Source organism: Caretta caretta, chromosome 2 (genome assembly GCF_965140235.1).
Source record: "Caretta caretta isolate rCarCar2 chromosome 2, rCarCar1.hap1, whole genome shotgun sequence".
In the NCBI taxonomy this organism is placed as follows: Eukaryota; Metazoa; Chordata; order Testudines; family Cheloniidae; genus Caretta; species Caretta caretta.
The window spans coordinates 3,313,479-3,333,917 of NC_134207.1; the positions used below are offsets into that span (position 1 = coordinate 3,313,479).

The 20,439-nt window shown below is 66.7% G+C and overlaps 1 protein-coding gene across 1 annotated transcript in view; it reads left to right on the plus strand.

Moving 5' to 3' along the window:
- KIFC2 (kinesin family member C2) overlaps window positions 1–20,439 on the plus strand; it is a 49,838-nt gene that overhangs the window by 25,021 nt on the left and 4,378 nt on the right. The window contains exons 5-17 of the mRNA XM_048841874.2: window positions 1,309–1,505; window positions 1,963–2,028; window positions 2,953–3,090; window positions 7,088–7,285; window positions 11,271–11,444; window positions 11,856–12,003; window positions 12,296–12,426; window positions 12,638–12,749; window positions 13,676–13,857; window positions 16,092–16,196; window positions 16,673–16,803; window positions 19,489–19,612; window positions 19,927–20,056. Of these exons, the coding sequence (XP_048697831.2) occupies window positions 1,309–1,505; window positions 1,963–2,028; window positions 2,953–3,090; window positions 7,088–7,285; window positions 11,271–11,444; window positions 11,856–12,003; window positions 12,296–12,426; window positions 12,638–12,749; window positions 13,676–13,857; window positions 16,092–16,196; window positions 16,673–16,803; window positions 19,489–19,612; window positions 19,927–20,056 (1,836 nt within the window). The remainder of the gene's footprint in view (window positions 1–1,308; window positions 1,506–1,962; window positions 2,029–2,952; window positions 3,091–7,087; window positions 7,286–11,270; window positions 11,445–11,855; window positions 12,004–12,295; window positions 12,427–12,637; window positions 12,750–13,675; window positions 13,858–16,091; window positions 16,197–16,672; window positions 16,804–19,488; window positions 19,613–19,926; window positions 20,057–20,439) is intronic.

Sequence of the window (20,439 nt, forward strand, 5' to 3'; positions counted from 1 at the left end):
CCTGTGACTTCTGACACCATCCAACACACTCATCCATCTGCCCATCCATCCATCTGTCACGGAGTCCCCAGGCGATGCTCTGGAACTGCTCCCCATGAAGCCAGTCAGGACCCTGGGGAAGTCTCCTTTCTGTGAGCAGCCTGTCTGCAGGACACACAGCTCACCCAGCTTCCCCCTTCCTGGGTCTGACCTCGGAGCATTCAGCATCCTCTGCCCCCCGTGCACTTCCCACAGCGAGTCCGCCCAGGCGGGGCTCCTGGGAAAGCCAGAGGGTCCTGCCCCCCCAACTTCACAGTCAGACGTGACTCTCAGCCAGCCAGTAAAACAAAAAGTTTATTAGATGACAGGAACATGGTCTAAAACAGAGCTTGCAGGTGCAGAGAACAGGACCCCTCAGCTGGGTCCACTTTGGGTGGCAGTGAGCCAGACAGCCATGTCTGCCCTTCACTCCGTGTCCCAGCCAGCCCCAAACTGAAACTCCCTCCAGCCCCTCCTCCTCTGGGCTTTGTCCCTTTTCCTGGCCAGGAGGTCACCTGATTCCTTTGTTCTCCAACCCTTTAGCTCTCACCTTTCAGGGGGAAAGGGCCAGGCCATCAGTAGCCAGGAAACAGGGTGTCAGCCATTCTCTGTGTCTAGACTCCTGCAGACACCTGTCCTCTAGGGCTCTGCAACGATCACACACCCTTATCCCACCCCCTAGATACTTAAGAACTGCATAGGGGAAACTGAGGCACCCCCACACTATTCAGAGGAAACATTAAGAACAGTCCCACTTCGTCACACCATCCAACACACTCAGCCATCTGCCCATCCAACACGACCAACCATCCATCCAACACACTCATCCAACACACATCCATCTGCCCATCCATCCATCCATCCATCCCTCACATCCACCTGTCCATCCAACACACCATCCATCCATCTACCTGTCCACCCAACAAACTCATCCATTCGCACATCCAACAGACTCATCCATTTACCCATGCAATGCACCCACTCATTCATCCACCTATCCAACATTCACCCACCCGTCCATCCAACATGACCATCCATCCATCCGTCCATGCAATACACTCATCCATCTACCCACCAATACAAAATACCTGTCCAAACCCCGACACATCCCCCCCCCCCGAGCACATACCCGCCTGCCCCTCACTGAGCGGAGGGTGATTCTGTCTCCAGGCTGATTCTATGGTGGGATGCATCCCCCCCATCCCGCTCGTCCCTTCCCCAGATGGCCCACCTAGTTCTGCACCCACATGGATGTCCTAGGAGTGACTGCATATGTCCCCCTCGCCCCAGGTATGAAGCCACCCTCCGCTTGCCCCCTGTCCCCATGTCCGCCCGTGACCCCTGTGGGCGTGCACCGGCTGGTGGAGTCCATCAGTGCCCTGCAGGGAGAGAGGAACAAGCTGCTGGAGGAGATCACGGGCCTGAGGGAGCAGCTGGAAGAGGGGGAGAAGGAGAGGCAGCAGCTGGCAGGGAGCTTCGGCCTGCAGGTGAGAACCAGGGGCCGCGCTGCTGGTGGACCTTGGCAGGTAGGATGGGAATGGGAATGATGCTCTTGCTGAGGACAGGCTGGCGGGGCCCACAGCAAAGCCCCAGGAAGGGGAGAAGACCCCGAGGATGGAGACAGCTCCACAGGTGGGATCTCTGCTTGCAGGGCCTTGCAGGGCAGGGATGGCTGAGTCCCTGGGGAACCAGGGCAAGAACTCAGCCCTTCAGCGCCCCTGAGCTATAGGGGAGCCCCCACTAGCAGGCACCAGCCTCATCCTTACAGCCCTGGGGGCCATGTGGGGCACTGGGCTCACCCCCGCCAGCCAGCCCCTTATGCCCTGGGGCTGTCCCTGCCCTAACTGCGCCCTCCATCGGCAGCGCCCCGTCTTTGGGGAGGGGGCCGTGGCACGCAGCCCCTGGGGAGGGAGGGGCCTGATGCCAGGTGTGTCCTTCCGCTAGGTCCAAGAGCTGAAGCAGCAGATTGAGGAGCGAGAGGAGGAGCTGAGGCGGCTGCGCACGGGGATGGTGAGGAGAAAGACATCCCCACCCCAGCCCCGTCCCCTCTGCCTCCTCCCCCTAGGCCTGTCCCCTCTGCCCCCCTACTTGAGTCCCCCACCCCAACCCCCCATCCCCTCTGCCTCCTCCCCCCACTCCACTCCATAGGCCTGTTCCTTCTGCTCCCCCCCACTGCATCCCCACATCCCCTCTGCTGCCCCCCACTGCAGCCCCTCCACACCTGTCCCTTTGCCCCCCACTGCATCTGCCCCCCAGCCCCATGTCCCCCCACTGTACCGCCTAGGCTTGTTCCTTCTGCCCCCCCACTTTATCCCCCCCACCCCTATTGTCTCTGCCCTCTCCCCCCACTGCCTCCTTTACAGGCCTATCCCTTCTCCTGCTCCCCAGGGTGGGGGAGGAAGAATGTGGTGGGGAGGAAGATGAGAGAAGCGGGGGGAGGGGGGCGCTCCCAGGAGAGGAAAGCTGGCAGCTGCTGTGGGGGCACTGTGTGTGGGGGGGGCAAGGCTCCTGGGGGCACTGTGGGGGGGTGCCGAGGCTCCCGGGAGCAGTGTGTGTGTGTGTGGGGGGGCCAGTATGTGTGTGTGGGGGCAGTGGGGGGACACCGAGGCTCCTGGGGGCAGTGTGTGGGATTGGTGCCAAGGCTCCCGTGGGCAGTGTGGGGAGGGGCTGCCGAGGCTCCCGGGGGCAGTGGGGGGAGGCTGCCGAGGCTCCCGGGGGCAGTGGGGGGAGGCTGCCGAGGCTCCCGGGGGCAGTGGGGGGAGGCTGCCGAGGCTCCTGGGGGCAGTGGGGGGAGGGGGCGCTGATGCTCCTGGGGGCAGTGGGGGGGGGCTGCCGAGGCTCCTGGGGGCAGTGGGGGGGGGCTGCCGAGGCTCCTGGGGGCAGTGGGGGGGGCTGCCGAGGCTTCGAGCTCCCCGGCCCCGCTTTTCCTTCCAGGGGGTGACGGATTCGGAGAAGCGGATCCACAACCTGACGGTGGAGAACGAGGGGCTGAAGCAGAGTCTCAGCATCACCCAGGGGCTCCTGCAGCAGCTGGCGACTGTGTCTGCCCAGCCCTCTGCCACGCTGGCCAAGGTGACCCACTGCCCCCCCCCCGTGCCCAGCCCTCTGCCACGCTGGCCAAGGTGACCCACTGCCCCCCCACCCCCCTGTGCCCAGCCCTCTGCCACGCTGGCCAAGGTGACCCACTGCCCCCCCCCCGTGCCCAGCCCTCTGCCACGCTGGCCAAGGTGACCCACTGCCCCCCCACCCCCCTGTGCCCAGCCCTCTGCCACGCTGGCCAAGGTGACCCACTGCCCCCCCCGTTCACCCCATGCCCAGCCCTCTGCCACGCTGGCCAAGGTGACCCACTGCCCCCCCTGCCCCCCCCGTGCCCAGCCCTCTGCCACGCTGGCCAAGGTGACCCACTGCCCCCCCCGTCCCCCCCATGCCCAGCCCTCTGCCACGCTGGCCAAGGTGACCCACTGCCCCCCCACCCCCCTGTGCCCAGCCCTCTGCCACGCTGGCCAAGGTGACCCACTGCCCCCCCCGTTCACCCCATGCCCAGCCCTCTGCCATGCTGGCCAAGGTGACCCACTGCCCCCCCTGCCCCCCCCGTGCCCAGCCCTCTGCCACGCTGGCCAAGGTGACCCACTGCCCCCCCCGTCCCCCCCATGCCCAGCCCTCTGCCACGCTGGCCAAGGTGACCCACTGCCCCCCCCGCCCCCCCTGTGCCCAGCCCTCTGCCACGCTGGCCAAGGTGACCCACTGCCCCCCCATCCGCCCCGTGCCCAGCCCTCTGCCACGCTGGCCAAGGTGACCCACTGCCCCCCATGCCCAGCCCTCTGCCACGCTGGCCAAGGTGACCCACTGCCCCCCCACCCCCCTGTGCCCAGCCCTCTGCCACGCTGGCCAAGGTGACCCACTGCCCCCCACCCCCCTGTGCCCAGCCCTCTGCCACGCTGGCCAAGGTGACCCACTGCCCCCCCTTCCGCCCCATGCCCAGCCCTCTGCCACGCTGGCCAAGGTGACCCACTGCCCCCCATGCCCAGCCCTCTGCCACGCTGGCCAAGGTGACCCACTGCCCCCCCACCCCCCCTGTGCCCAGCCCTCTGCCACGCTGGCCAAGGTGACCCACTGCCCCCCCCACCCCCCTGTGCCCAGCCCTCTGCCACGCTGGCCAAGGTGACCCACTGCCCCCCCACCCCCCTGTGCCCAGCCCTCTGCCACGCTGGCCAAGGTGACCCACTGCCCCCCGTGCCCAGCCCTCTGCCACGCTGGCCAAGGTGACCCACTGCCCCCCCCGTCCCCCCTGTGCCCAGCCCTCTGCCATGCTGGCCAAGGTGACCCACTGCCCCCCCATCCGCCCTGTGCCCAGCCCTCTGCCACGCTGGCCAAGGTGACCCACTGCCCCCCATGCCCAGCCCTCTGCCACGCTGGCCAAGGTGACCCACTGCCCCCCCACCCCCCCATGCCCAGCCCTCTGCCACGCTGGCCAAGGTGACCCACTGCCCCCCCATCCGCCCTGTGCCCAGCCCTCTGCCACGCTGGCCAAGGTGACCCACTGCCCCCCCATCCGCCCTGTGCCCAGCCCTCTGCCACGCTGGCCAAGGTGACCCACTGCCCCCCTACCCCCCTGTGCCCAGCCCTCTGCCACGCTGGCCAAGGTGACCCACTGCCCCCCCATCCGCCCTGTGCCCAGCCCTCTGCCACGCTGGCCAAGGTGACCCACTGCCCCCCCCATCCCCCTGTGCCCAGCCCTCTGCCACGCTGGCCAAGGTGACCCACTGCCCCCCCATCCGCCCTGTGCCCAGCCCTCTGCCACGCTGGCCAAGGTGACCCACTGCCCCCCCACCCCCCTGTGCCCAGCCCTCTGCCACGCTGGCCAAGGTGACCCACTGCCCCCCCATCCGCCCTGTGCCCAGCCCTCTGCCACGCTGGCCAAGGTGACCCACTGCCCCCCATGCCCAGCCCTCTGCCACGCTGGCCAAGGTGACCCACTGCCCCCCCATCCGCCCTGTGCCCAGCCCTCTGCCACGCTGGCCAAGGTGACCCACTGCCCCCCCTGTCCCCCCTGTGCTCAGCCCTCTGCCATGTTGGCCAAGGTGTCCCACTGCCCCCCCCCGCCCCCCCCGTGCTCAGCCCTCTGCCATGTTGGCCAAGGTGACCCACTGCCCCCCCACCCCACCCCCCTCACTGACCCCCTAGAGCCCCCTCCCCGTTCCCAGCCCTCTGCCATGCTGGCCAAGGTGACCCAGTGCCCCCCACCCCTCCTTTGCCCAGCCCTCTGCCACGCTGGCCAAGGTGACCCACTGCCCCCCCTGTGCCCAGCCCTCTGTCATGCTGGCCAAGGTGCTGGCCAAGGTGAGTAGGGCCCATCAAGCCCCCTGTCACTGACCCAGTGCCCTGCTCAGCCCCCCCGACCCCTCGTCGCTGACCCCTGGAGCCCACCTCCGTGCCCAGCCCTCTGCCACGCTGGCCAAGGTGACCCACTGCCCCCCTACCCCCCTGTGCCCAGCCCTCTGCCACGCTGGCCAAGGTGACCCACTGCCCCCCCATCCGCCCTGTGCCCAGCCCTCTGCCACGCTGGCCAAGGTGACCCACTGCCCCCCCCATCCCCCTGTGCCCAGCCCTCTTCCACGCTGGCCAAGGTGACCCACTGCCCCCCCATCCGCCCTGTGCCCAGCCCTCTGCCACGCTGGCCAAGGTGACCCACTGCCCCCCCACCCCCCTGTGCCCAGCCCTCTGCCACGCTGGCCAAGGTGACCCACTGCCCCCCATCCGCCCTGTGCCCAGCCCTCTGCCACGCTGGCCAAGGTGACCCACTGCCCCCCATGCCCAGCCCTCTGCCACGCTGGCCAAGGTGACCCACTGCCCCCCCATCCGCCCTGTGCCCAGCCCTCTGCCACGCTGGCCAAGGTGACCCACTGCCCCCCCTGTCCCCCCTGTGCTCAGCCCTCTGCCATGTTGGCCAAGGTGACCCACTGCCCCCCCCACCCCCACCCCCCTCGCTGACCCCCTAGAGCCCCCTCCCCGTTCCCAGCCCTCTGCCACGCTGGCCAAGGTGTCCCACTGCCCCCCCCCGCCCCCCCCGTGCTCAGCCCTCTGCCATGTTGGCCAAGGTGACCCACTGCCCCCCCACCCCACCCCCCTCACTGACCCCCTAGAGCCCCCTCCCCGTTCCCAGCCCTCTGCCATGCTGGCCAAGGTGACCCAGTGCCCCCCACCCCTCCTTTGCCCAGCCCTCTGCCACGCTGGCCAAGGTGACCCACTGCCCCCCCTGTGCCCAGCCCTCTGTCATGCTGGCCAAGGTGCTGGCCAAGGTGAGTAGGGCCCATCAAGCCCCCTGTCACTGACCCAGTGCCCTGCTCAGCCCCCCCGACCCCTCGTCGCTGACCCCTGGAGCCCACCTCCGTGCCCAGCTCTCTGCCACACTGGCCAAGGTGACTCAGTACCCTGCCCCCGCCCAGCCCCCCCGTTGCTGACCCCTGGAGCCCCGCCCCATGCCCAGCCCTCTGCCATGCTGGCCAAGGTGAGCAGGCCTCTGTTGCTGACCCAGTGCCCTGCCCCTACCCAGCCCCCCCATCACTGACGCAGCGCCCAGGCCCCCGCCCAGGCCCCGCATCGCTGACCCCTAGATCCCCCCCATGCCCAGCCCCCACATCACTGACCCAGAGCCTTGTCCCTGCCCAGCCCCTGTGTCACTGACCCCTAGAGATCCCTCCCCCTGCCCCATACCCAGTCCTCTGCCACGCTGGCCAAGGTGAGCGGGGCCCCTCTTGCTGACCCAGAGCCCTACTCCCACCCAACCCCCACGTCACTGACCCCTACAGCCTCCCCGCCTAGCCCCCCCATCACTCACCCCTAGATCCCTGCCCCCCCATCCAGCCCCCGTGTCACTGACCGCCAGAGTCCCCCTATGCCCAGCCCCCGCATCACTACCACTGTGGGATGCAGGACCCTGAGCTCCAAAGACCCGCTCCAGGCTGGCGCCCCTGTGTTCACACACACGCACTGTGCCGGGAGATCCGGCCAGGTAGGTCCCCGAGGAGCCTCCTGGCACGTAACCACGACCTGCCCACGGCCCCTCCAGGAGAACGAGGGCCTGAGGTCGAGGGTGCAGCACCTGGAGACGTCCCTGCAGCAGAAGGTGGCGCAGCTGGTGCGCCTGGAGGGGCAGGTCAGCGCCGTGCAGTGGCGGAAGGAGCAGGAGGTGCGCAGGCTGGACGAGCGGATACACGAGCTGCAGCTGGCCCTGGAGACCCAGCAGAACCGGCCCCCGGACGTACAGGTGAGCCCAGCTCTCGGGGCCGCAGTTTGCCTCTGTGGCCTCTAGAGGGCAGGCGCAGCCTCTTGCTCTCACACATGCGCGCACAGGTCTGATTGCCCCAGCAGGGGGAGTCACCCACCCCCACCCCCACACCCAGACCCACACCCACACCCACCCCCACCCCCACACCCACACGGGTCTGATTGCCCCAGCAGGGGGAGTCACCCACACCCACCCCCACACCCACCCCCACACCCACACGGGTCTGATTCCCCCAGCAGGGGGCAGTCACCCACACCCACACGGGTCTGATTCCCCCAGCAGGGGGAGTCACCCACACCCACCCCCACACCCACACGGGTCTGATTCCCCCAGCAGGGGGAGTCACCCACACCCACCCCCACACCCACACGGGTCTGATTCCCCCAGCAGGGGGAGTCACCCACCCCCACCCCCACACCCACACGGGTCTGATTCCCCCAGCAGGGGGCAGTCACCCACACCCACACCCACACGGGTCTGATTCCCCCAGCAGGGGGAGTCACCCACCCCCACACCCACACGGGTCTGATTGCCCCAGCAGGGGGAGTCACCCACACCCACACCCAGACCCACACCCACACCCACCCCCACACCCACACGGGTCTGATTGCCCCAGCAGGGGGAGTCACCCACACCCACCCCCACACCCACACGGGTCTGATTCCCCCAGCAGGGGGAGTCACCCACACCCACCCCCACACCCACACGGGTCTGATTGCCCCAGCAGGGGGAGTCACCCACACCCGCACCCACACCCACACCCACACGGGTCTGATTGCCCCAGCAGGGGGAGTCACACACACTCACACCCACACCCACACGGGTCTGATTGCCCCAGCAGGGGGCAGTCACCCACCCCCACACCCACACGGGTCTGATTGCCCCAGCAGGGGGAGTCACCCACACCCACCCCCACACCCACACGGGTCTGATTCCCCCAGCAGGGGGAGTCACGCACACCCACACCCACACCCACACCCACGGGTCTGATTCCCCCAGCAGGGGGAGTCACCCACACCCACCCCCACACCCACACGGGTCTGATTCCCCCAGCAGGGGGCAGTCACCCACACCCACCCCCACACCCACACGGGTCTGATTCCCCCAGCAGGGGGAGTCACGCACACCCACACCCACACCCACACCCACGGGTCTGATTCCCCCAGCAGGGGGCAGTCACCCACACACACACCCACACGGGTCTGATTCCCCCAGCAGGGGGCAGTCACCCACACTCACACCCACACCCACACGGGTCTGATTCCCCCAGCAGGGGGCAGTCACCCACACCCACACCCACACGGGTCTGATTCCCCCAGCAGGGGGAGTCACACACACCCACACACACACACGGGTCTGATTCCCCCAGCAGGGGGAGTCACCCACCCCCACCCCCACACCCACCCCCACACGGGTCTGATTGCTCCAGCAGGGGGCAGTCACCCACACCCACACGGGTCTGATTCCCCCAGCAGGGGGAGTCACCCACACCCACCCCCACACCCACACGGGTCTGATTCCCCCAGCAGGGGGCAGTCACCCACACCCACACCCACACCCACACGGGTCTGATTCCCCCAGCAGGGGGAGTCACCCACACCCACACCCACACGGGTCTGATTGCCCCAGCAGGGGGAGTCACCCACCCCCACCCCCACCCTCACACCCACACCCACACGGGTCTGATTCCCCCAGCAGGGGGAGTCACCCACACCCGCACCCACACCCACACCCACACGGGTCTGATTGCCCCAGCAGGGGGAGTCACCCACACCCGCACCCACACCCACACCCACACGGGTCTGATTGCCCCAGCAGGGGGAGTCACCCACACCCACCCCCACACCCACCCCCACACCTACACGGGTCTGATTGCCCCAGCAGGGGGACTCACCCACACCCGCACGGGTCTGATTCCCCCAGCAGGGGGAGTCACCCACACCCGCACCCACACGGGTCTGATTGCCCCAGCAGGGGGAGTCACCCACACCCACACCCACACGGGTCTGATTCCCCCAGCAGGGGGAGTCACCCACACCCGCACCCACACGGGTCTGATTGCCCCAGCAGGGGGAGTCACCCACACCCACACGGGTCTGATTGCCCCAGCAGGGGGAGTCACCCACACTCGCACCCACACCCACACGGGTCTGATTGCCCCAGCAGGGGGCAGTCACCCACACCCACACCCACACGGGTCTGATTCCCCCAGCAGGGGGAGTCACCCACACCCACCCACACGGGTCTGATTGCCCCAGCAGGGGGCAGTCACGCACACCCACACCCACCCACACGGGTCTGATTCCCCCAGCAGGGGGAGTCACGCACACCCGCACCCACACCCACACCCACACCCACACGGGTCTGATTCCCCCAGTAGGGATAGTGACACACACACACACACAGACATGGGTCCGATTCCCCCAGCAGGGGGCAGTCACACACACCCACACGGGTCTGATTCCCCCAGCAGGGGGAGTCACCCACACCCGCACCCACACCCACACCCACACGGGTCTGATTCCCCCAGCAGGGGGAGTCACACACACCCACACACACACCCACACGGGTCTGATTCCCCCAGCAGGGGGCAGTCACACACACCCACACCCACACGGGTCTGATTCCCCCAGCAGGGGGAGTCACACACACCCACACACACACCCACACGGGTCTGATTGCCCCAGCAGGGGGAGTCACACACACCCACACCCACACAGGTCTGATTGCCCCAGCAGGGGGAATCACACACACCCACACCCACACGGGTCTGATTGCCCCAGCAGGGGGAGTCACACACACCCACACACACACAGGTCTGATTGCCCCAGCAGGGGGAGTCACACACACCCACACCCACACGGGTCTGATTGCCCCAGCAGGGGGAGTCACACACACCCACACACACACCCACACGGGTCTGATTCCCCCAGCAGGGGGAGTCACACACACCCACACACACACACGGGTCTGATTCCCCCAGCAGGGGGCAGTCACACACACTCACACCCACCCACACGGGTCTGATTCCCCCAGCAGGGGGCAGTCACACACACCCACACACACATGGGTCTGATTCCCCCAGCAGGGGAAAGTCACACACACCCACACGGGTCTGATTCCCCCAGCAGGGATAGTGACACACACACACACAGACAGACAGACATGGGTCCGATTCCCCCAGCAGGGGGCAGTCACACACACCCACACACACCCACACACACACACGGGTCTGATTCCCCCAGCAGGGATAGTGACACACACACACAAAGAGACATGGGTCCGATTCCCCCAGCAGGGGGCAGTCACACCCACACACACCCACGGGTCTGATTCCCCCAGCAGGGATCGTGACACACACACACACACAGAGACATGGGTCAGATTCCCCCACCAGGGGGCAGTCACACCCACACCCACCCCCACCCCCACACGGGTCTGATTCCCCCAGCAGGGATCGTGACACACACACACACAGAGACATGGGTCAGATTCCCCCACCAGGGGGCAGTCACACACACACCCCCCCCACACACGGGTCTGATTCCCCCAGCAGGGATCGTGACATACACACACACACACACAGAGACATGGGTCTGATTCCCACAGCAGGGGTGGTGACACACACCCACACCCACACCCACACACCCACACGGGTCTGACTCCCCCAGCAGGGATAGTGACACACACACACACACACAGAGACATGAGTCCGATTCCCCCAGCAGGGGTGGTGACACACACATACGTGCATGGCAATGACACAAACACACACACACAGCAGGGGGCAGTGACACCCACCCACCCACAGGGCAGTGACACACGCACACGTACAGGTCTGATTCCCCCAGCAGGGGGCAGTCACCCACACCCACACCCACACCCACACAGAGAAAGGTCTGATTCCCCCAGCAGGGGGCAGTCACGCCCCCAGCCCCTCACAGTGTCCGTTTCACGTCTCTAGTATGTGACCCAGACGGTGGAGGTGGAGTCCCCCACGACCCTGAGGTCTCTGGTGGAGGCCGAGGAGCGGAACCGGGGCCTGCAGGAGCAGCTCTGCAGCCAGGGGGAGCAGTGCCAACGCCTGGCGGAGCAGCTGCAGGGCTCGGAGGAGGTGACTGCTGGGCTGCGAGACAAGGTGAGCGAGAGCGGCCCCGTTGACAGGGTGGGTGGGATTCAAACTTGTGCCCTCGCAGGCAGAATACCGCGGTCCATGGCTCCTTGCTCCTTTGCTGAGAGCCGCATCCCCTGACATAGAGACCCAACCCTGGGGGTGGCCATCGGCCACGGGAGGGTAGCCCAGCCTTGCATTCCAGTAGCCCAGACCCTACGAAAGAGGAGGCAGGTCCCCGGGGCCCAGGCACGGCAGGTGGAGGTGGGGAATGGAGCTGCTCCGTCCAGCCCCCAGAGCAGGCGCTCACCTGTGGAGGGACCGACCTCCCCCCAGGCCATAGCCAGGAGCCCCGTCCCTCACTCATGTGACCCCCACAGCCCCTGGGGAGGGCCAGACGAGCCCTCCCTGGTGACCTGAGGGTCTCCCCACCTGCAGATCTCTGCCTACGAGTGCGAGATCGCCAAGCTGCGGGAGGAGCTGCTGCGGGAGATCAGCCACCTGGAAGCCCAGAAGGAGGAGGCCGTCAAGGAGGCCTCGGAGTGCTCGGAGCGGCACCTGGAGCAGCTCCGCGAGCAGCTGACAGGTACCGCCGGCCTGGGGAGGGGCTGGGGAAGCGTCTCCGAAAGCCCCTGGTCAGGAGGGGATCCTGAGCCGTGAGCGCACAACGCTAGTGCCCTGGCGCAGATCCCTGCTGGGATCAGATCCTGGGGCTGCCTCCCGGGGAGCTGATCCCTGGGGAGTGGATCCCCTGCGCTCGATGGGAGCAGATTCCAGCCCTGCGGAGTGGATCCCTGTGTGGGGCAGGGGTGGGGGGGATGGACTAGCTAGGGCCAGTTTCTGAGGGCAGCTGCCCCCGGTCTCTGCTCCCCTGGCAGGTGTCCAGAGGCGCCTGGCCACGCTGCAGCCCATCCTCAAGGGCATGAAAACCAGCTACTCCAGCCTGCGCAGCCAGGTGCGCGACTTCTCCGAGTTCTACGAGGCAGCCATCCGGGAGGCCAGGAGACAGGTGAGGCTGGGGAGGCTGCTGGGGGGCAGCCTGTCGGGGAGAAGCGGGGCTCGCCCACGGGGAATGGAGGGGGCAGGGGAGGCCCGTCCAGGGGAAGGGGGCAGTTGCTCCTGGTCCCCCAGCCTCCTGCCCCCAACACCAGCGGCGCTGGGCGCTCAGGCTGGCTCTCTGTGCGGGGCCCGGCGGGGGCTGAGTGTCCCTGTCCCCCTAGATGTGCTCGGCCGCCAGCGAGGCGTCGGAGGCCAGCCGGGACCTGCAGTGGAAATACCAGCACGAGGTGCTGCTGCGCAAAAAGTACCACGCCCAGCTGGTGGAGCTGAAAGGTGCGAAGGGCTGGGGGAGGGTGGCAGGGGATGGATTCAGTGCGGGGGGCCATGGGCGGGGCTGGATGGGCCCCTCGCCCCGCCCAGCAGAGGCCCCAGGGTGCCTGGGATGGCAGGTCGCTCTCCTGGGTTGGGTCGGTCCAGAGCCGAGCATGGGGGGTGTGGCAGGCGGGAAAGGGTTAACTGGCTCTCAGGTGTCACCACCTGCCTGCTGGGTCACTGAGCAGCCAGTGACAGCTTGGCGCAACTACCTCTTGTGTTTCATTGGCTGAGCAGCTGTGTGGGAGGAGCCAAGGCGTTCCTGCTCCGCCTCCTGCTCCTGCAGTTCACATTGAGCTGGGTTCAGCCCCAGTGGAAACCAGGTGTGGTCCTGGCTCCAGGCCACCAGGACCCTGTGACCCGCCCCCAGCCCAGCCCAGGGCTCGGGCACCTGCGCTGACCCCCAGAGCCCCTCCCTGCCCAGGCCCATACCCGGGGGCTGAGCTGGGACCTCCAGCCACAGAAGCCCTGCTCCCCACAGCCATGGCTTAGGGTGCTGGGCAGGGACAGGATCAAATGTGTTCCCCTCCGCAGTGGGACAGCGCCCTTCCCAGGCCGCCCCGGCTCAGTACTGGCTTATGCCCTGCACAGGGAGTAGCTGGCTCGGAGACACTCGCTGTGGGGTCCCGCAGGGCTGGCTTCGGCCCTGGCTGCAGGGTGAGCCTGTCTGCGGGCGGCTCTGGGGGCGGTGGGTAGCGGTCTCAGCCTGGCTTCTCATGGGCCAGGCATCCATTGGCACTGATTGGCCAGGGGCTGGCTGGGCAATGGAGCCTGAGGGCGCCAGGCAGGGCTGAGGGCAGCGTGGCAGGCCCCTGGCTGTCGCGTGTAGAGGACTCCAGTTCCCAGGGCCCCGCAGAGCCCCCGTGACCCTGCGTCTCTGCCCCCAGGGAACATCCGGGTGCTGTGCCGGCTGAAGCCGGTGACGGAGGTGGACCAGCGGGAGGGGGAGGTGAGCACGGCCGTCAGCACGGAGCCCGGCAGTGACAGCAGCGTCACCGCCCGCTACAAGGGCAAGGAGAGGACCTTCGAGCTGGACAAGGTCTTCCTGCCGGAGGCCACGCAGGAGGAGGTGACCCGCTGCCCGACTCCCTCCTGCCCCGCCGTGCCCCATCCCATCTGTGTCAGACTGGGGACCCCGGCTCGGCCACCCTCCTGCCCCGAACCCTGGGCGGTGCCAGCCATGAGCCGGGGGCCCAGGTGCCACCCAAGCTCCTGGCAGTCAGGGCCCCCGGGGGCATTCTGGTGGCAGGACTGGATCTGAGCCACCCCCTGCCTGTTTCTCAGACCCGCGCCATGCCTGGGGACTCGGTGCCCTGGCCGGGCCCACGGGCATCTTCACCTCAGAGCTGTGGCCCCCCAGGCCGGGGTGGGGGAGATGGGAGGGGTGGCTCTCAAGGCAGCATCTGCAGCCAGACACTTAGCTCTCCCTTCCCCTCATTGTGCCCATGCCAGGGGTGCTGCGCCCCTTGGCCATGTCAGTGCTGGTCTCCGCCCCGGGCTGGGAGGCACAGCGCCCGTGTGACTCAGCCGAAGGGCCGTCCCCTGGCAGCTGCGGGGGCAGCAGCAGCCCAGCGATTGGGGCAGTTGTGTGGATGGGGGGAGGGCCCCCTGGATGGGCTGCATTACCAGGAGCCCCTCCATTGAGCTGCCATGCGGCCGGCAGACCCCCCAGGGAGCTGCACTGCCTGGCAGCTCTTGGGAATGAGGGAGGGCAGGCCGGGGCATGTGCCCCACTCCATCCCCACCTCCCTCACATCTGCACTGTGATGGTATGGGGGCGACGGCTGTGCCCCCCATGCTTGCCAAGGGAGCAGAGCCTGGAGCGGTCCAGAACGCTGTGGGGAAGGGAATGGAGCTGGGATATAGTGTCCTGGAACCTAGGGAGATGGAGCCTCCTGGAATGCTGGAGGGGCTTGGGGGACTCCAGAACGCTGCGGGGGAGGGGAGGGAGTTCCAGGGTGCAGGGAGGTGCAGCGCTCTAGAGGAACCGGGGAAGTGAGACAGGCAGAAGGGGGGAAAGCATTCCAGAAAATGGAGCATGTCAGAGCAGTGCTGCACTAGGGAGCAGCGGAGGAGGAGGAGGAGGGAGATTCTAGACCACGGGGCAGGATGTGTTCCAGAACAGCAAGACACGCCAGTGTTCTAGATCAGCGCACAGAGCAGGCTGTTCTAGATCAGGGTGCGGGGTGGAGCGTTCTAGCATGGTCTGTGTAGGGCACTCTAGGACAGCATGCCTTTGTGAGTGTTCTGCAAGGAGACACATGCTGTAGTGTTCTAGATCCGTGCATCGCATGGTGTTCTAAAATGGCACACAAAGGTGGCCTATAGAGCTCTAGAATAAGATAGGATATAGTGATCTAGGTGAGCATTTATGGCCCAAATGTTCTAGAGAATTGTCTTGGGAAGGTGGGACATTCTAGGATGGTTAACAGAGGGTTGCAAAATGCCATGTGGGTTATAGTGTTCTAAGTAAATGGAAATATGGCACATTCTAGATCGATGTGTGGAACATTCTAGATTTGAAGTGCCAGGGTGTGGTGTCCTAAAACAGCATGTGGGGGTGATGTGGAGTGTTCTACAATGACATGTGAGCGGTGTGTTGATGGACTGTTCTAGAGCTCTCTCTCTGTGTGTATGGACTGGTCTAGAGTGGTATGTGGCCTGACTTCTAGAGGTGTGCGTGGGGTGGAGATGGACTGTTCTAGAGCTCTCTCGCTCCCTGGGTGTGTGGGTGGATTGTTCTAGAGCAGTGTGCAGCTAGACTGCTCTAGAGTCGCTTGTGGTCTGTTCTAGAGCTCGGTGTGCATGAGCGGTGTGCAACTCGACTGTCCTAGAGCCGTTTGTGGTCTGTTCTAGAGCGGCGTGCAGGGGGATCGTGTTCTAAGACGGCGTGTGGTGGTGCTCCGCAGTCTGGCAGAGTGTGCTGGGGCCTATCGCCGCGGGGGAGCTCCGAGCACTGCCTCCCCCCTGGGGAGGGCTTGTTAATTCTGCGCTGACCTTTCCACCTGGTGCTTTGTGACCCCTTGATCCCCAGGTGCCTAGCCAGGGACAGGACCCTGGAGCTCCTCCCGGACCACCAGAGCCATGATTGCCAGGGTTGCAGGTAACTGGCTTTCCTCCCGCACGACCGGCAGCCTCAGCCCCCAGCACTCACCCCGCCTGCTCAGGGCACCCCCTGCACTGCACCCCTTCCCCCACAGCTCTGCTGGCTGTCACCCACACTGCAGAACCTGCACCCCACACCGGGACACGGGTCCCTCGGCCCCCTGCTGATGCCCACCTGTTTGTCTGCCTCCCGCTCAGGTGTTCCTGGAGATCGAGCCCCTGGTCCTGTCCTGTCTGGATGGCTACAATGTGTGTATCTTTGCCTACGGGCAGACTGGCTCGGGGAAGACGTACACCATGGAGGTAAGCAGCAGGGCCATGGGGCTGAGGAAGGGGCCAGTCTGGGTTCTGCCCCACTTAGCCCCACAGGTTCCAGGAAGGGCTGACACTGGGGTGGGGGAATGGAGAGACCCCGCTCTGCATCCCAGGCCTAGAGCCCTCCAGGGACGTGGGAATCCGGCTGCCCCCCAGACAGTCTCCCGCTCTCGGGAGGTGGGATCTGTCTCTCTGCCCTTGGGAAGGAGGGCGTCGTCTGTGGGCGTCCTGCCGGTGTGAGGGCGTTTGGAGCCGCCTGGAAGCATGGGGCTCAGTGCAGGAGATCCCAACCTGCACACTCCTACACACGGGTACACACGCATGTGCCAACGGGCTGTGACGCGCATGGACAGGCCACCACACGCCTCTACATTGAGGGGACTCTGAGGGGGCCTAGGCTGCCCCCGAAGCCCCCACCTCTGTGCTGGGCGGCAGCCTGAGGCCCTGTCTCTGTCTGGCTCCAGGGCGTCCCCGAGGACCCTGGCATAAACCAGCGGGCGCTGCAGGCCCTGTACCAGGAGATGGAGGCCAGGGAGGGGCTGTGGAAGTATTCGGTGAGCCTCAGCGTGGTGGAGATCTACAACGAGGTGATCCGGTAAGAGGGGGCCGGGGGAGGGGGCCTGCCCCACGCACCGCTAGGAACGCCCTGCCCCCCACAGAACCTTCCCCTCACCCTGCTGCACAGGCTGGGCACCGCGTTGCCCTACTGGGCAGGGTCTGACCAAAGGACCTGCTCAGCACTCTACAGTGACCCCAATACCCAGCATGGGACGAGGGGGCGCCGTGCTGGGACAGGGGGAGGGGGCGCAGCAGGGGGCGCTCTCGGCTCTGACTGACAGGACCCCAGAGCGCAGTAGGGGGCGCCGTGCTGCAGGGGGCGCTCTCGGCTCTGACTGACAGGACCCCAGAGCGCAGTAGGGGGCGCCGTGCTGCAGGGGGCGCTCTCGGCTCTGACTGACAGGACCCCAGAGCGCACTAGGGGGCGCCGTGGTGTAGGGGGCGCTCTCGGCTCTGACTGACAGGACCCCAGAGCGCACTAGGGGGCGCCGTGCTGCAGGGGGCGCTCTCGGCTCTGACTGACAGGACCCCAGAGCGCACTAGGGGGCGCCGTGCTGCAGGGGGCGCTCTCGGCTCTGACTGACAGGACCCCAGAGCGCAGTAGGGGGCGCCGTGGTGCAGGGGGCGCTCTCGGCACTGACTGACAGGACCCCAGAGCGCAGTAGGGGGCGCCGTGCTGCAGGGGGCGCTCTCGGCTCTGACTGACAGGACCGCAGAGCGCACTAGGGGGCGCCGTGGTGCAGGGGGCGCTCTCGGCTCTGACTGACAGGACCGCAGAGCGCACTAGGGGGCGCCGTGGTGCAAGGGGCGCTCTCGGCACTGACTGACAGGACCCCAGAGCGCAGTAGGGGGCGCCGTGCTGCAGGGGGCGCTCTCGGCTCTGACTGACAGGACCGCAGAGCGCACTAGGGGGCGCCGTGCTGCAGGGGGCGCTCTCGGCTCTGACTGACAGGACCGCAGAGCGCACTAGGGGGCGCCGTGCTGCAGGGGGCGCTCTCGGCTCTGACTGACAGGACCCCAGAGCGCAGTAGGGGGCGCCGTGCTGCAGGGGGCGCTCTCGGCACTGACTGACAGGACCCCAGAGCGCAGTAGGGGGCGCCGTGGTGCAGGGGGCGCTCTCGGCTCTGACTGACAGGACCCCAGAGCGCACTAGGGGGCGCCGTGGTGCAGGGGGCGCTCTCGGCACTGACTGACAGGACCCCAGAGCGCAGTAGGGGGCGCCGTGCTGCAGGGGGCGCTCTCGGCTCTGACTGACAGGACCCCAGAGCGCAGTAGGGGGTGCCGTGCTGCAGGGGGCGCTCTCGGCTCTGACTGACAGGACCCCAGAGCGCAGTAGGGGGCGCCGTGGTGCAGGGGGCGCTCTCGGCACTGACTGACAGGACCCCAGAGCGCAGTAGGGGGCGCCGTGCTGCAGGGGGCGCTCTCGGCTCTGACTGACAGGACCGCAGAGCGCACTAGGGGGCGCCGTGGTGTAGGGGGCGCTCTCGGCTCTGACTGACAGGACCCCAGAGCGCACTAGGGGGCGCCGTGGTGCAAGGGGCGCTCTCGGCACTGACTGACAGGACCCCAGAGCGCAGTAGGGGGCGCCGTGCTGCAGGGGGCGCTCTCGGCTCTGACTGACAGGACCCCAGAGCGCAGTAGGGGGCGCCGTGCTGCAGGGGGCGCTCTCGGCACTGACTGACAGGACCCCAGAGCGCAGTAGGGGGCGCCGTGCTGCAGGGGGCGCTCTCGGCTCTGACTGACAGGACCCCAGAGCGCACTAGGGGGCGCCGTGGTGCAGGGGGCGCTCTCGGCACTGACTGACAGGACCCCAGAGCGCAGTAGGGGGCGCCGTGCTGCAGGGGGCGCTCTCGGCTCTGACTGACAGGACCCCAGAGCGCAGTAGGGGGCGCCGTGCTGCAGGGGGCGCTCTCGGCTCTGACTGACAGGACCCCAGAGCGCAGTAGGGGGCGCCGTGGTGCAGGGGGCGCTCTCGGCACTGACTGACAGGACCCCAGAGCGCAGTAGGGGGCGCCGTGCTGCAGGGGGCGCTCTCGGCTCTGACTGACAGGACCGCAGAGCGCACTAGGGGGCGCCGTGGTGCAGGGGGCGCTCTCGGCTCTGACTGACAGGACCCCAGAGCGCACTAGGGGGCGCCGTGGTGCAGGGGGCGCTCTCGGCTCTGACTGACAGGACCGCAGAGCGCACTAGGGGGCGCCGTGGTGCAGGGGGCGCTCTCGGCTCTGACTGACAGGACCCCAGAGCGCAGTAGGGGGCGCCGTGCTGCAGGGGGCGCTCTCGGCACTGACTGACAGGACCGCAGTGCTCACTAGGGGGCGCCGTGCTGCCGGAGATGCAGATTTAAGCTGAAACATAAAACTAGGTCCTGAGTTAATCCCAGCTCTGATGAATCAATGCTGCCTCCTTAAACCCTCCTGTTGATTTCAGTTGGATCCAGGATTCCTCTTCACTTGTTCTAAGCTGCTGTTCAGAGTGGCTGTACAGGCCTGCTCCAGAGGTGGCTGCATTTCCATGGAGAGAGCAGTGATTGCTCTATATGGTTTGTGAAGCACTTGATATTACCCAGCCCTACGTCCTAGACTCCCCATGGCCCGTCCCCTTCCCTAGCATCCCTGTCTGCAGACTCAATACTGTCTCAACCTGCCCTGAGGGACCCAGAGCACCCAGGGACCATCCTGGGCACGGGGACCCAGCCTGAGCCGATGTTGTCATCTCCCTGCAGGGATCTGCTTGGGAAGGAGCCGCAGGAGAAGCTGGACATCAAGCTGAACCCTGACGGGAGTGGGCAGCTCCATGTGCCGGGCCTGACCAGTGTGGAGGTGCAGGGGCTCCGGGAGATCCGAAAGGTACCAGGGGACGGGACAAAGCCACCCATGGCCTTCGGGTGCAGGAGGAGTGAGGGGGCAGGGCATCTGAGTTATACTGGCAGGGGTGGAGCTAAGAGGGGCGGAGTCATGCTCATGAATTGGTGAAACCTGGTCCAGCCACCCCTCTGCTTGCTCCCTTTGCTAGTGCCAGTGACTCAGGCCGGCGCTCCCCGGCAGCTTCGCCTAGCAGAGCGGGAGGTTCCCTGCAGCTGCTGCGTCTTGGAGGGTGGGGCTGGGGGCTGTGAGGTTCATTCCTGGTGGGTTCATTCCCTCGGCCTTTGGGTCTGTTTCAGATGCTGTCGCTGGGGAAGAGGAACCGGGCGACCTACTGCACCAACATGAACGAGCGCAGCTCCCGGTCCCACGCCCTGCTCACCGTCACCATCACCGGCACCAACTGCAGCACCGGGACCAAGATCTCAGGTACCCACTGCCGCGGGCCTGCACCACAATCCTCTCCTGGACCCCCGGCCTGCTCCGCGTCGCCCCCTGCTGGCTGCTGCGCACAGAGGAGAGAAGCCCTGGGACAGCCTGGGGGCGGCAGAGCCACCCGAATCTGACAGTCCACAGCGGCAGCTGATGGACAGGAGGCGAGGAAGAGGGCTGGGGGCTTTGGACGTCATGGTCAGTGCTGGGGACACACTGATTCAGGATTTCCGGGGGGTGGAGGAGGAACTTGAGGCTTGGTGCTTGTGGGAAGCCCCTGAGCCTTCCTCCGGCCACCCCCACGCAGGGGCAGAGCTGTGGGGGGCAGAGGTCCCACGGAGGCTGCACTGAGGTAAGACCAGGCTTCTCAGGGACAAGGT